The following is a 13,908-nucleotide window of genomic DNA, read 5'->3' as shown; positions in this document are numbered from 1 at the left end:
CCCACTGCATTTTTCTTGTTTTAAGCATAAGCCATAAAATGTTGTTATATATATATATATATATATATATATATATATATATATATATATATATATATATATATATGATTCAAAAAAGAAAAGAAAAAAAAACTATTTGAGCCTAAACATTTTTTTTTTTTTTTTTTTAATTCAAGATATAATCTCTGAAAAAAAATATTAAAAACATAAATAAAAGTTATTAAAAAGCTCTGTGGTAATCGACAAAAAGACAGATGCTGTACAGAGCTTGAACAATTAGTTAAGCATTCTACATTTGTCATTTTGAATCTACCGACAGCCTTGTCAAGAGTTAATGCCTGTTTTCTATTTTCAAATATGTTTAATGAATTTTGAGTAAGTATTGGGTAAAATAAAAAAATATTTATTATGCTAACATTAAATTGCATTAAAAATCAGCATTTTAATCTCTATTAATATCAGCATTAAAATAAGACATTGTGACCCACATGAGTTTCGAATACTTTTGAATTTGAATAGAAATACAAACCGAGAAACACAAAACACACATTTAATTTTTTATCTTTAATTTTACAAATCTGTCAGGAACACTTGATGAGAACAGTCTCATCTTATTTGTCCAGAAGAAAATAAACATTGGAAAGTCTTAATACTTTGAACTAATGAATGGATTGAGTGGATGTGGGTATAACTGCAAAAAAATACTGCAACCTTTTTCCACCAGTATTTGTCAAATTCATATGCAAACTTCTGTGCGAGTAAAATAGCCAGATAAAAACAACATTGTCTACTATAGAAAAGGGATTAGCTGTCTATAAAATGTATGTTATTTTTGCATTTCAACTTACCATTCACATTCATATATATATATAAAAAAAAGGTACGAAATTCAGATCTTTCAATACCAGCTACAAATAATTATTTGTACCATTGCCTCATTGAAATGTCATTTTAAATTACAAAATAAACATTATGAATCATTATTGTTTCTACTGTCATCATTAATATTATTATCTCTTTATTATTTTGATCTTTTCATTCTTTTGATTTCTTTTTTAACATAAGTCAATAAATTAACAAGCTATCTCTTTCCCTGAAAGCCAATACTTGACTGTGTCAGCAAGTGAGAGTTGCAGGACTCGACATTAAACTTTGTCCTTCAGAACTGGAGATTTCCTGTGCCTGGATTCGAACCAGCGGCACCCACCTGAGCACCATGGCTCAATATGAATAGAACATCTGCACAATCTCCTGCACCACACTCCCAGACAATAGTTAATTTTGAGTGCTGCTGTATACTGTATATGTGTGTTTGTGTGTAAATGTATGTCTGGGAATGTCATAGAAACATCTAAAAGGGGGAATAGAGAGGAATTGTTCGGAAGTCCATACAAAAAATAATTCATTGTAAATATATAATATATATTTTTACATATTTGAATATATTTACAAATATACCCAGCACTATATACCATGTATTATTATTATTTTTACCAAGAATAACTGCATGGGTTTTTGTACGATAACTGTGTTATCAAGGTAAAAACGGAGCATAAAACAAAATGCTAAAATAAAAAAAAATCAACCAGAGGCCGTGTTATGTTTTCTTCTAGTTCGTCTTGCGTTAGTTGAACGTTTCCTTACTGTACTGTTTCCTACTTTCTCATTTTGTCGTTTTCATTCTCTTAAGAGTTCTGCACATGTTCCATGTCATTTCTCTTGGGAACACAGACTCATGGAATGCCAAGAAACAGATCAGAATGGTGGCAAGAATGCAACAGAATTCCAACATAAATGGAAAAAAAAAAATCTTCAAAATAAACAAGAGGTGGGCCCTTGGGAATAGCTAGTCATTCAGTGACTAAACTTCAGTCCTGTCCTCTTCTTAAGAGCTTTATCACGTGTTTTTGTGTGTTTAAGTGTGTGTTTCCACAAAAAAGGCACCGGCACTTGACACACTTCAGTTTGTTATTCGGAAAGCAGCACTGATGGCCTCCCTCGGTATGCTCCGAAAGTTCAGCTGGAGCTTCTTGAGGAATCTAGAGGCAGCATACGGTTTTGGGTAGGTAAAGGGAATTGTGGGTTAAGTCTCTCACTCTTTGAGAACTGAAGGTGTAGCTTGGATGTGGTGGGTTTGGAGAAGATTAATGAGGGAGGAGGGCAGCTCATGTTTTTATTCCTCCGTTGATGTGCTGGTACTTGGGGAGACAGGGTTCGTCCGCTAAAGGGTCGTGGGAGAAGACTGAGTCGTCTCCGGAGGAGCAGGAGCTGCGTGTATCAGGGAAGCTGGGCGAATACTGATCTACTGGGGCACACAGGTCCAGATACTCCTATTGATATAGAGAAAGATGAACTATCAGTATATGCATTATTACATATACATGAAGAGACATACAAACATCTTTGAAAGCAACACCAAAACAAACGCTATGTCATGTGACCTTGTCACCATAAAACATCAATTGATAAATCTCTTCCATGTAAATCTTATGCCTGAAACAAACTCAATGCAATTATTTGCCCTTACGGAGCCCTTTAGAGGACAAGGAGGGTAATTACGTTACCTTGCAATTCGTTTTGTGTCCCCTCGTAATATTTTTGCATTCCGTAATAATTTTTGGGTTCCCTCGCAATAAATTAACCATGGTTTTAATACAGTAACCATTGTTGAACTATGGTATTTGTAGTAAAACCATAGTTACCCCTAAATTTACCATGGTTTTAATATAGTAGTTTTGGTGCAATTATGGTGTTTGTAGTAAAACCATAGTAATAATACAGAAAAAAAAAAAAATAATAAATAAATAAATAAAAACCTATGGTAATACTATTCATATCTTTGTGGTTGCTATGGTTTTACTACAAATACCACAGTTCAGCTATGGTTACTGTATGCTTAACACTTATGAAAATGTACCATGGCTTTACTACAGTATCTATAGTATTTGTAGTAAAACCATAATAACCACAAAATTTATCATGGTTACCACAATATAGTAAAACCTTGGTTTCTGCCAAACAAAAGGAAAACAAGTATTACTATCATCATGGTTTTACTAGGCTTATAGTAATGTTGAAGTAATCATGGTTTTTAGCCAAAATGCAATGCAGTTACTACAATCATGGTTACAACAATATTACAATAGTAAAACCATGATTAATTATATCCAAACATGGTTTCCGGCAAAAACAAATTGCTACTACCAGGGTCAGAAATGAACTTTTCCATTAGAGGGCAATATTTGCCCCATTACTGATTTCAAGGGGCATATTTTGTTCTAACCTTATAAACTCTTTGTCGTCCTTTTATGTGAAATACATCAATTGAATCAATTAATTCAATTTGAAAAATGAGATACTGTAGGCTGTTGCCAATAAATTAATAAATTAAATCAACATCAACTAATATTTGTAGGGCTGGGTATTGGCATTGATTTCCCAATTTAATTTGATTCAATTAGATTCCAATTTTGATTGGATTCAATATCAGTTCATTTGGAAATATTTCAGTTGCAATATCAACGGACATGCTTCTGATCTTTACACTGCAGAATGTGCATTGTGACTGAAACACATTCCAGGATAGGCTAACTTTTCTTTCTCATTCACGTACCTCCAAAGATTTTAGCGAACGCAAAAATGCACTTTTAAGTATTTGACATTGCACACTTGCAGTTCGTTGTCCGAGAATTCACGTCTGCATTTCCGTACTTGCACAGAGAAAGTTTCTGCCCTTAGTTTTTGTCCCTACTAGCTGAAAGAAAATCAATAGCACAACTTATTTCGCATTTTATCGATTGCTTGCTTTCTATTTTCAGAATGCACAACATATCGAACCTTGAGGTAGATGGGCTACAACAGCAGAAGACCATGTCGGGAACTTTTTTAGGACATTAGTATTCCTAATAAAGTACTCAGTAAGTGAACTTTCATCTACAAAATGACATAGAAAATACAGCATTTATAACTCAAAAAATTACTTAATAAATCATGTAGCTGTGAAGCCACAGGAAACTTTTCACTAGCACCAAACTACTTGCTGTTTTCCTACAAAATAAACTGAGTTCAACATCAAGACAACTCAGAGTTTAGCCACACTGGAAACCACCGCTTTAGATTCCATAGTACTTTACAACATAATGTTTGACCAATATTTGGTTATTGAATTTCACTGAAGCAAGCACACATCAGAAACAAAGAGGACCACCCTCGAAGACATATATATTTTAGAAGTACGTATTTATAAACATCCAATGCATATACAGCGTATACCACAAAAAAATTACAGAAGGAAATTGTTGTCCATTGTTCCTTGGAGCCTTTTACGCTTTGTGGCTGGTACTAAAATATTTGACTTGGAGAGGAAGAGGATGGTTTTGGGTTGCTGAAAATGAGCGTTGGCTTGAACTCTCACTGCTCAACACAAGGCAGCTCACATTACTAAAGATCTTCACATCTGTGAGCAGTGTAAGATGGGGGGGGGGAAAGAAAGCAGAGGCGCTTTATTACATTTGAAAGTTCAAAACGAAGAGTGAGAAGGGGGCTTTTGGCGTCATCTCACTTCCACGGCTCAATCCCCCCTCTGACAAGTCCTGACAGATTTCCATCCCTCCCTATCCCTCAGTCTGCCACAAGGATATAGTGTATGACAGCCAGGGAATGGAAAGAATATTGTGGCATTGCAACGGAGGGATTCATCTAATCACTGAGCAACGCTAGCACAAGAGTCGCGCTCAAAAAAAAAAAAAAAAAAAAAAAAGGAAGCCTGGATGAAATCAAGCACGTGTAACTCTTAACCTATACGTTGGCCATTAAAACCATCTGCTGATTTCCTTTCCCTCACAAATGGCGAAAGTGATGGCAGAAGTTTGATAAATCCCAGAACTATAGAAGAAGTGTTAATGGTTTTGAGTCTGTTTACGCTGAAAGAACAGATTGAATGAGTGCATGTGGGTGGGTTTGTTTATGTGTAAAATCTCTCACCTCATTGGTTGCCAAAGTGAGAATGCGGTCCAGGTCCTCTACCAGCTGTTTGAATGTGGGTCTGTGAGAGGAGATTGCATGCCAGCAGTCCTTCATCATCATATACCTGAGATAGCGGACAAGACAAAGAAAAAGGAGATAATGCCAGGATCAAACTAAGCATGTGACATCATTTATTTGATCAGAAATCAGTGTTTCAGAAATCAAGTGTTGCAACTATTTGTGTAATCAGACACAGTCAATGAATGTAGTGGCGCGATAGCGATTTCCCCCCAAAAAAGCATTCTGGAATCACTCCGCTCCAACTCCACACCCACCCAGGGTTTTCCATTTGCTTTTCCTTGCACGCTCCCTTCCCACTGTTGAGATAAACCCGCCTCAGGTTCGCTCCATAGCAAAATTTGCACCCAGTTACTGCTCCACTGTAAAGTTCTTTCAATATATATTTTTTAAATAATATCATGAATTTTCGAGCACAAGATGTATTAAGTGAACTCACATTTGTGCAGTTTCCATAGTTGCAAGGGCCTATATTCTACTATATTATGATTTGATTGTTCTGAATTTTTAACAGAAATGTTCATACGTAAGAGGAAAAATTGCTTCATGTTTTCTTGACATGTCTTTTGAAATTGCACAACGAATTCCAAATCCCAAATAATTTATTTAACAATATGTAAAGCTTGCACAGAAAGTTGGTGGCCAAAATAAAAAACAGTTACTGGGACGCTAGCTCATGGGTGGCACTAGGGGTAGGCTAACAGAGCTTATCATCTTTTGTGATGTCAAAAGCACCAGTGCTTCATTATCAGTTTGAGACTAAATATAAGAGGTCGACTGATAGTGAATTTTGCCTAAGAATTTTGCCACTTGACTAAGCTGGTGGCAAAGGCCGATAACTGATTAGTCAGCAGATAGTTTTTAAAATCGATTAATTGAATGTTAATTTTTTTTTACAAATCTGTACATAGAGGCAAGCAAAAAGAGTCCAAAATGAGTAAAATCCAAGATGCAGATTACTGTGCAACCAAAATCTCAATACAAACCAAAAAAAAGTTCAATTTGGTGCATAACGTGGGACATTTATGAACAAGCCCAAAATACACCGGGGACTCTTATTTTGAAATATCTGTCCTCCCAACTCACACAAACACATAAGGGAAACAAAATAAGCATTGTAGATGATTGTAAGAGTGTATTTCAATATAAACACTATAAAGTAAACATTGTCATATGGGCTAATAAATACTGTATGAGCAGTAATTCATCAACAGTAGATCATTTGTCATAACTGGCTGGTATTTCAATAAACCAGTATTATCTAAAAACAGACTTGTGTCCTTTTCTGTCAGCACAACATCAGTCAAAATCAAAGTGAACATAAACATTATGATTTCTCCTATCTACTGAACAACAAAACCTCTTCAAAGTGCTCATTTAAATAAGAAAATCTGACCCCCTCCTCACTGTGACTGTTTTTATTTCACCTCTAGAGGCCGCTGTTAGACTGTAGAGCTCTACGGGGCTGGCGAAAGAGGAATCGTAATTTTAAAAAAAACTATCTGCAACTATCGGCATAGATGTTTACAGATCACCAATAGTTAGAAAAAGCAACTATCGGTACCGATATATCGGTAAAACTGATATATCGGTCGACCTCTACTAAATATAAACATATTTTTAATATTAAGTAATATATATATATACTGTATAAATGAATGATACCAGTCTTACTAGACAGTATCAATAATACCAAATACTAACTCAGTTCAATACCCACGCACTGTCTTATTGGTTCATGCAATAGCACTTGCGAATGCGCCTATAATTTAGCAATAATTTTTTTCTCGTAAGCACCTATTTAAGTCTATTTTCAGCCTGCTATCTTCTATACTAACTTAAAACACCCGAACAATAAAAAATTGGCTTCAAAAGTGTCGATCAATGTGGGTCGACTATGAAAAGCCAAAAGAGACAAAATAGTGGGGGGGGGTTCAATCAAGTTTTAAAATACATTGTGTTTTAAGCATGCAACTTCTGATATTTGAGCGTATCTGAAGCTCAGACAAAAGTTAGTGAGACCTTTGAGTTTTAGTTTAAAGGTTTACATTATAAATGACACCCCACAGATGTAACATTTAAACTTTTATTATAAAGTGTATTATATTCCAATATTTTCATCAAAGAATGGTTTCATTCGTATCCACAGAGTTCTTAACTGTTGCACTGACAAGCTAAATCACAAACAGAATTTTAATCTGAACAATTTTTTACTAGCCAGATAGCAGATTTTACTAAATAAATTATATTAGGGCTCATATTTATGAGTAAAGGGCTGCATAATTTTTTAGGGGTAGGTTTAGGGTTGGGGTGCTGTTTCTATGACCAATCAGGTAGTGTTTTCCTGGTGAATATTACTGAATAGTCCAGTCAGGAGCTTTCCTCACAAATATAAATTACTCTTCCCCTTTTCGAAATGTCAATTTTCAATTTCAGAAATTAGCTGCCAGGTAAGACTGCCATTACAAACACAATCTTACCAGCGACCATTATACAGACAGGTTTGAAACTTGAGACTTACAATTCGTTGGTGCAGTTGGCTGGCTTGTCCATGCGATGACCCTCTTTTAGTAGTTTAAAGAGCTCCTCTACTGGTATTCCTGGATACGGAGAACCACCGAGCGTGAAGATCTCCCACATGAGAACCCCAAACGACCAGCTGAAGAGTGCAAAAAGTACAATAAACAGATCACACCAAACACTTTCATTATGTGGTTCAGGTTACACTTTCAATCAATGTTTTGACTGTAAAAACATTCAGTCTGATGGCGCACTATTTAATGGAAATTAAAAACCTTGCTGTATATTTTGTACTGGTTTACAATGGCTGTTAGATAATCGGGTCTACCAGACCTACGCTATAATATTTAATCAGTCAAACATTTCTCTGTTAGCAAATATGCCATTGAACATCTTCAAATAAAGCCATAAAAAAATTCACCATTATTTACTTTAAACAAGTCATCAAACATGCCTCTACAAGTTATAAAACATATGTGCGGTGGCGCGGAAACTCGCATACGTGCAAATTCGCACTTTTCAGTTTAAACTGGATCTGAGTGACACAACCGACCCAGTCACCCAGAAAACTACAATCTTTTCAACTTTAAAATGTTTTCAAGTCGTTTATGGCAATACTGAAAACATGGACTGGTACATGTTTTCATTATTACAGGTAAATATTACAGGTAAAAGTGAAATTCATAACTGTTCTTCAGTTGTCTCCACAGAATAATTATTAGGCTACTGTAGATTTGATACATTAATAGGTTACTGATTTTATGCTATCAGATTTGGGTCTGTAAATTAAAATGAGCAATTTCTCATTCTAATTTTATGTTCAGTTTTAAAGCTTATTAAGTTATCCAGAAAAGAGCAGTGCATTTTTTATCTCTTTATCAGTGTTGTTGCTTGATTAATATTCCCTTCAATTTTATATGTAGGAATTGTATGCAATCTAAAGGACTGTGGTTAAATATATAATAATTATTATATTAGTAGATACCATGTGCCCACTTTGTTTTCCTTGATATTTTTAAAGCAGCATAAAGTGAATCTGGACTTTATATGTGTCAAAAGATCATATGTTGTGCATGCGCTCTTTATATGTACAGCAGCGTTTAACCATGGATTTAACAAATAAAAAATATTCATCCTGCATAGTGAGATTTTGGCCAATATATATATATGAAATCATGTTTAATGATCCCAAAACAAATAAAAAATATTTGTAAGTTTAAAAAAAAGTTTTTTTTTTTTTTTCTCATGTAGGCTATAGTCATTTATGGCTTATTTCTCTGCGCATGAATGCAGCAAGTGATGACGGAAGAAGTTATCCGCAAACACTAATCTAGTGTCAGTGTTTTTTTTTTTTTTACATTTCACTAATCGTTAAGGTGTGGATTTGGCTTTGGGAAACTGACCAGCAGTTATGTGCCACTTTATCCCGGAGCAACGAAAGCAACAGGTGGTCGATTAAGTGAGATAATTCCGCCATGAAATTCTCTATGTAAGAGCGGAAATCTTTACCAATCAAATGCTCAATTGTACAATGAAGGCATGAAAGCAGAATTCTCTGCCTGCAAATTAGGACACACTGATCTGCAAGATCATACATGTTTATCAGTTTTGATGCAGGGATTTTGTGTGTGTGTTCGCCAGGATTCAAGGAAATATGCTTTGCCAATGTACAGTATCATTAGCTTACATATTTAATCGAGGGTGCTCTAACGTTCACACCCCCACAGAAACAGGCTTGCATCTAGCTGGCAGCTGCACTGACATGATTGCAAAACAAGATACCTTACTACTTATCTATTAATTTATTATCAAATAGTAGTGTAGCCTACTAGCTCACCTTTTGCTGCGCTACCATGTTCGCATAAAATATCCTCGTGCTTTCTTTAGATTCAAAAGTGAATCTTTGCTAACTCTCACAGTTTTTCCACTCCCTTTCGATTTCTTCTCCTTCCTCCTCCTTAGCTTTGATTTGTACTTTGCATTTATGTATAAGGTTTGCAACTTCACTAAAACAATGTTTGAGCTCCATAACCTCAGGCCTATTGCTTATTTTGCAGATTCCCAAACTAGAATATCACAATGTGCATTCTGGGTTGAGTGAGCGGCACTGAGCGGCCTGAGCTGGTGGAGTGGAATCTTCAAAAAGGCACTCTCCGCTCAGGTGGAATTATCACCTCTCCGCTCCATGCTCCGCTCTCGCTCTGCTCTGCTCACATGCTCTCTTAAGTGTATTTCACTACTATTTACTAACATTAAATTACATACATAAAATGCACTTATTGTTTAAAAACATGTTGTTCAGCAAAATTCTCTCAAGTTTCACATTTGCTGCTACTGAGGTTGAGGTCCGTTAGGTTTAGGGGTAGGGTTTAGGGTAAGGGTAAGGGTTGGGGTAGGATTAGGTTTAGAATTATGCCGGTCCTTTAAATGTAAGTACAATGCAACAACATGTATGCAAATAATTAGTACAGTTGAAGTCAGAAGTTTACATACGTACACCTTAGCCAAATACATTTAAACTCAGTTTTTCACAATTCCTGACATTTAATTGCAGAAAATCTTCACTGTCTTAGGTCAGTTAGGATCACTACTTTATTTTAAGAATGTGAAATGTCAGAATAATAGTAGAGATAATGATTTATTACAGCTTTTATTTCTTTCCTCACATTCCCAGTGGGTTAGAAGTTAGTATTTGGGAGCATTGCCTTTAAATTGTTTAACTTGGGTCAAACGTTTTGTGTAGCCTTCCACAAGCTTCTCACAATTAGTTGCTGGAATTTTGGCCCATTCCTCCAGACAGAACTGGTGTAACTGAGTCAGGTTTGAAGGCCTCCTTGATCGCACACACTTTTTCAGTTCTTCCCACATATTTTCTATCAGATTGAGGTCACGGCTTTGTGATGGCCACTTCAATACCTTGACTTTGTTGTCCTTCAGCCATTTTGGAGGTATGCCTGGGGTCATTGTCCATTTGCAAGACCCATTTGTGTCTTGAGATATTGCTTTAATATATCCACATAAATTTCCTTCCTCATGATGCCATCTATTTTGTGAAGTGCACCAGTCCCTCCTGCATCAAAGCACCCCCACAACATGATCCTCCCACCCCCATGCTTCATGGTTGGGATGGTGTTCTTTGGCTTGCAAGCCTCACCCATTTCCCTCCAAACATAACAATGGTCATTATGGCCAAACAGTTAAATTTTTGTTTCATCAGACCAGAGGAAATTTCTCCAAAAAGTAAGATCTTTGTCCCCATGTGCACTTGCAAACTGTAGTCTGGCTTTTTTATGGCAGTTTTGGAGCATTGGCTTCTTCCTTGCTGAGCAGCCTATCAGGTTATGCTGATATAGGACTTGTTTTACTGTGGATATAGATACTTGTCTACCTGTTTCCTCCAGCATCTTCACAAGGTCCTTTGCTGTTGTTCTGGGATTGATTTGCACTTTTCGCACCAAACTACGTTCATCTCTTGGAGACAGAATGCATCTTCTTCCTGAGTGGTATGGTGGCTGCGTGGTCCCATGGTGTTTATACTTGCGTACTATTGTTTGTACAGATGAACATGGTACCTTCAGGCATTTGGAAATTGCTCCCAAGGATGAATCAGATTTGTGTTGGTCCACATTTTTTTTTTTTCTGAGGTCTTGGCTGATTTCTTTTGATTTTCCCATGATGTCAAGCAAAGAGGCACTGCGTTTGAAGGTAGGCCTTAAAAAACATCCACAGGTACACCTCCAATTGACTCCAATTAGCCAATTAGCCTTACAGAAGCTAACTGGCTAATTGCCTAAAGGTTTGACACCATTTTCTGGAATTTTCCAAGCTGCTTAAAGGCACAGTTAACTTAGTGTATGTAAACTTCTGACCCACTCAATTAAAAGTGAAGCAATCTGTCTGTAAACAATTGTTAGAAAAATTACTTATGTCATGCACAATGTAGATGTCCTAAACGACTTGCTAAAACTATAGTTTGCTAATATGAAGTCTGTGGAGTGGTTAAAAAATGAGTTTTAATGACTTCAACCTAAGTGTATGTAAACTTCTGACTTCAACTTGTACATTGTAGTTAAAGACACCAAAAATAAAGTGGGTCCACTGATTATAAGCTGCAACAAAGTACATCCAACATTATACTTAAAATATATTTCAAGTGCATTTTAAGATGCGTTACAAAATTACATACTTAGCATTACTTAAGTTCAAATGAAGTGGGTCAAAAAGCACTTTGTCGCATTTAACATTTAAACACTAATTAAATATTACTTAAATACAATGAAGTTGCAATAAATATATATATATATATATAATACATTTAGTTCACATTTAATTTTATACTTTAAAAGTGTATTATTTTCATAATAAGTACTCTTTTTTAAAAGTATGCTTAAGTGAACTACTTTTTCTCAAGGATTATCTAAAGCCTCTTAGCTAAGAAAACTTCACGTCAAGCAATTTCATGTGTCTTTAACATTAGTGTGCACATTATTAGCATGCACAACTATTATCAAAGGGAGCAACAAATTTCAGCCTTTGCCATGTACCATCACTTCACTATCTGCAAAATCTGGATGAGGAATGCTGTGAAATTAAGCCTTCCAAAAATCAAATTTGTATTATTTAGATCCATGTATAGTAGCACTAACAGTGCATTAACTGTAGGGCTCTCAGTGTTGTCTTTCTGTGAGCGCTTGACTATGTGGACACTGCTGAAATACCTCTAAACTCAAAGCTGGCCTTTGTCCTCCATGGAAGACCACAATGACACATATTGTCCAGCCAAAACAAACATTAGTGTGACCCACAGGATACACACGTCCTGAGGGCTGAGGGAGGGTTTGAAGATTGTAGCGGGGAATGATTTTTCAACACATGCCAATTCTGTGTTGTTTCATCAACAAGAAGGGAAAAATAAAACACAGTTCGATGATAAGAGTTTCCACAGAGGGTTTGTGACCACTGACTCGTTATTTGTATGGTAATAGCTACCCAAAATATTCAAATGGTGATGCAGAGCCAGAAATCCTTATCATCTGCCTAAACCTTTGTTAAAGCCGAGTTAATGAAAAAATTTCACAATTGCAATAAACAACCATTTGAAATCACCAATGATGCATTAAACGACAATGCACTTTAGAAACATCGAAAATGTTACACACTTCACCTTTAAAAGAAGCATAACTGAGAGCTCTGTTAAGTCTTCTGAGCTATAAATGTGCAAAATCTGAGCAATACAATTTTCCAATGTGCACACACACAAACCTTTGCTGGTGACCCACAGTGGCCGTAACACACAAAGCAAAGCAAAAAGACTGTTTACTCCTGTGGTTACCCGTCCATGCACTTGTTTACATAACCAGTTACCTTGTCTGTTCATTATCTGGTGCTGTATCTCATCTTAAATGTTTGCCAAATTCATCATCTCTATTCAGTGTGTCTGTGTAAACACAGCTAACCTCCCCACGAACAATTACTCACTCACAGGTTGAAAAAAGACCCAAGGGTCATCGCAATGCCCTCTTGAATCCTCACACTCGAATGCAATAGCCTGTATGTGTGGAAATACAGACTGTCATGCGGTAGTCTAGTCTGTGGCTATATACTAGATCTTACTTTTGACTCCTATATTTTTATTATATTGTTAAGAAATGTAAGTCTATTGAAGCCATTTTTCAAAGCAATATTTTTGCCTTGTAACATTATTGTCATGACAATTAAAGACATTTTATTCATTACATTACACCTCACGTAACATGTACGTTTCACTTTTGCATTTATTATAATTCCAATTATTCCCATGCCAGTTCTCAATAGATTCTCATTACTGTTATGCAGTAAATAAAAAATACTTTTACTTTTTTATTATTTTTAATATTATATTACTATATTATTAATAACCAGTCATTAATTAAAAGAAATAAAATAAAATAAAAATCTTGTTGCACTTTAATCTGTTTTGAATACTATTCTGATGCTAATGAAACTTTGTAGTACGACACTTTTCATACCACTGTCTCCTTAAGATGATGCTTTTGTTTTCCTCTTTTGTAAGTCGCTTTGGATAAAAGCGTCTGCCAAATGAATAAATGTAAATGAAATATGATATGTTTTCAATGATTACATTTATTTTTGAATTATTTTTTACATTTATTATTTTTTTAATATTTAAAAAAATAATTCAGCATAGATTAGCAGAGTTACTACAAATACTTCAATGATGTAAATATATTTTACCATTTAAATAATACATCTTTTTATTTATGTTTTTTTTTTTTTTTTGCATTATAATAATTAGAACAATATTTTTCCTCTTTGGGGGGAGGAGGCGGTTACTCATGAAAATAT

General features: G+C 35.4%; 1 protein-coding gene across 6 annotated transcripts in view; it reads right to left on the bottom strand.

The window, feature by feature from the left end:
• Window positions 1-534: 534 nt before the first annotated feature.
• The window catches only part of fgfr2 (fibroblast growth factor receptor 2), a 65,956-nt gene continuing 52,582 nt past the window's right edge, over window positions 535-13,908 (bottom strand). For all 6 annotated transcript variants that reach the window (XM_051647845.1, XM_051647844.1, XM_051647841.1 and 3 more), the window contains 3 exons: window positions 7,565-7,702; window positions 4,984-5,089; window positions 535-2,330 (listed from right to left, as the gene is read on the bottom strand). In XM_051647845.1, the coding sequence (XP_051503805.1) occupies window positions 2,166-2,330; window positions 4,984-5,089; window positions 7,565-7,702 (409 nt within the window). In that variant the 3' untranslated portion in view covers window positions 535-2,165. The remainder of the gene's footprint in view (window positions 2,331-4,983; window positions 5,090-7,564; window positions 7,703-13,908) is intronic.

Source organism: Myxocyprinus asiaticus, chromosome 21 (genome assembly GCF_019703515.2).
Source record: "Myxocyprinus asiaticus isolate MX2 ecotype Aquarium Trade chromosome 21, UBuf_Myxa_2, whole genome shotgun sequence".
NCBI classification, from domain to species: Eukaryota; Metazoa; Chordata; class Actinopteri; order Cypriniformes; family Catostomidae; genus Myxocyprinus; species Myxocyprinus asiaticus.
The sequence above is the reverse complement of the archived record's forward strand: the minus strand, read 5'-3'. Positions and strand labels throughout refer to the sequence as shown.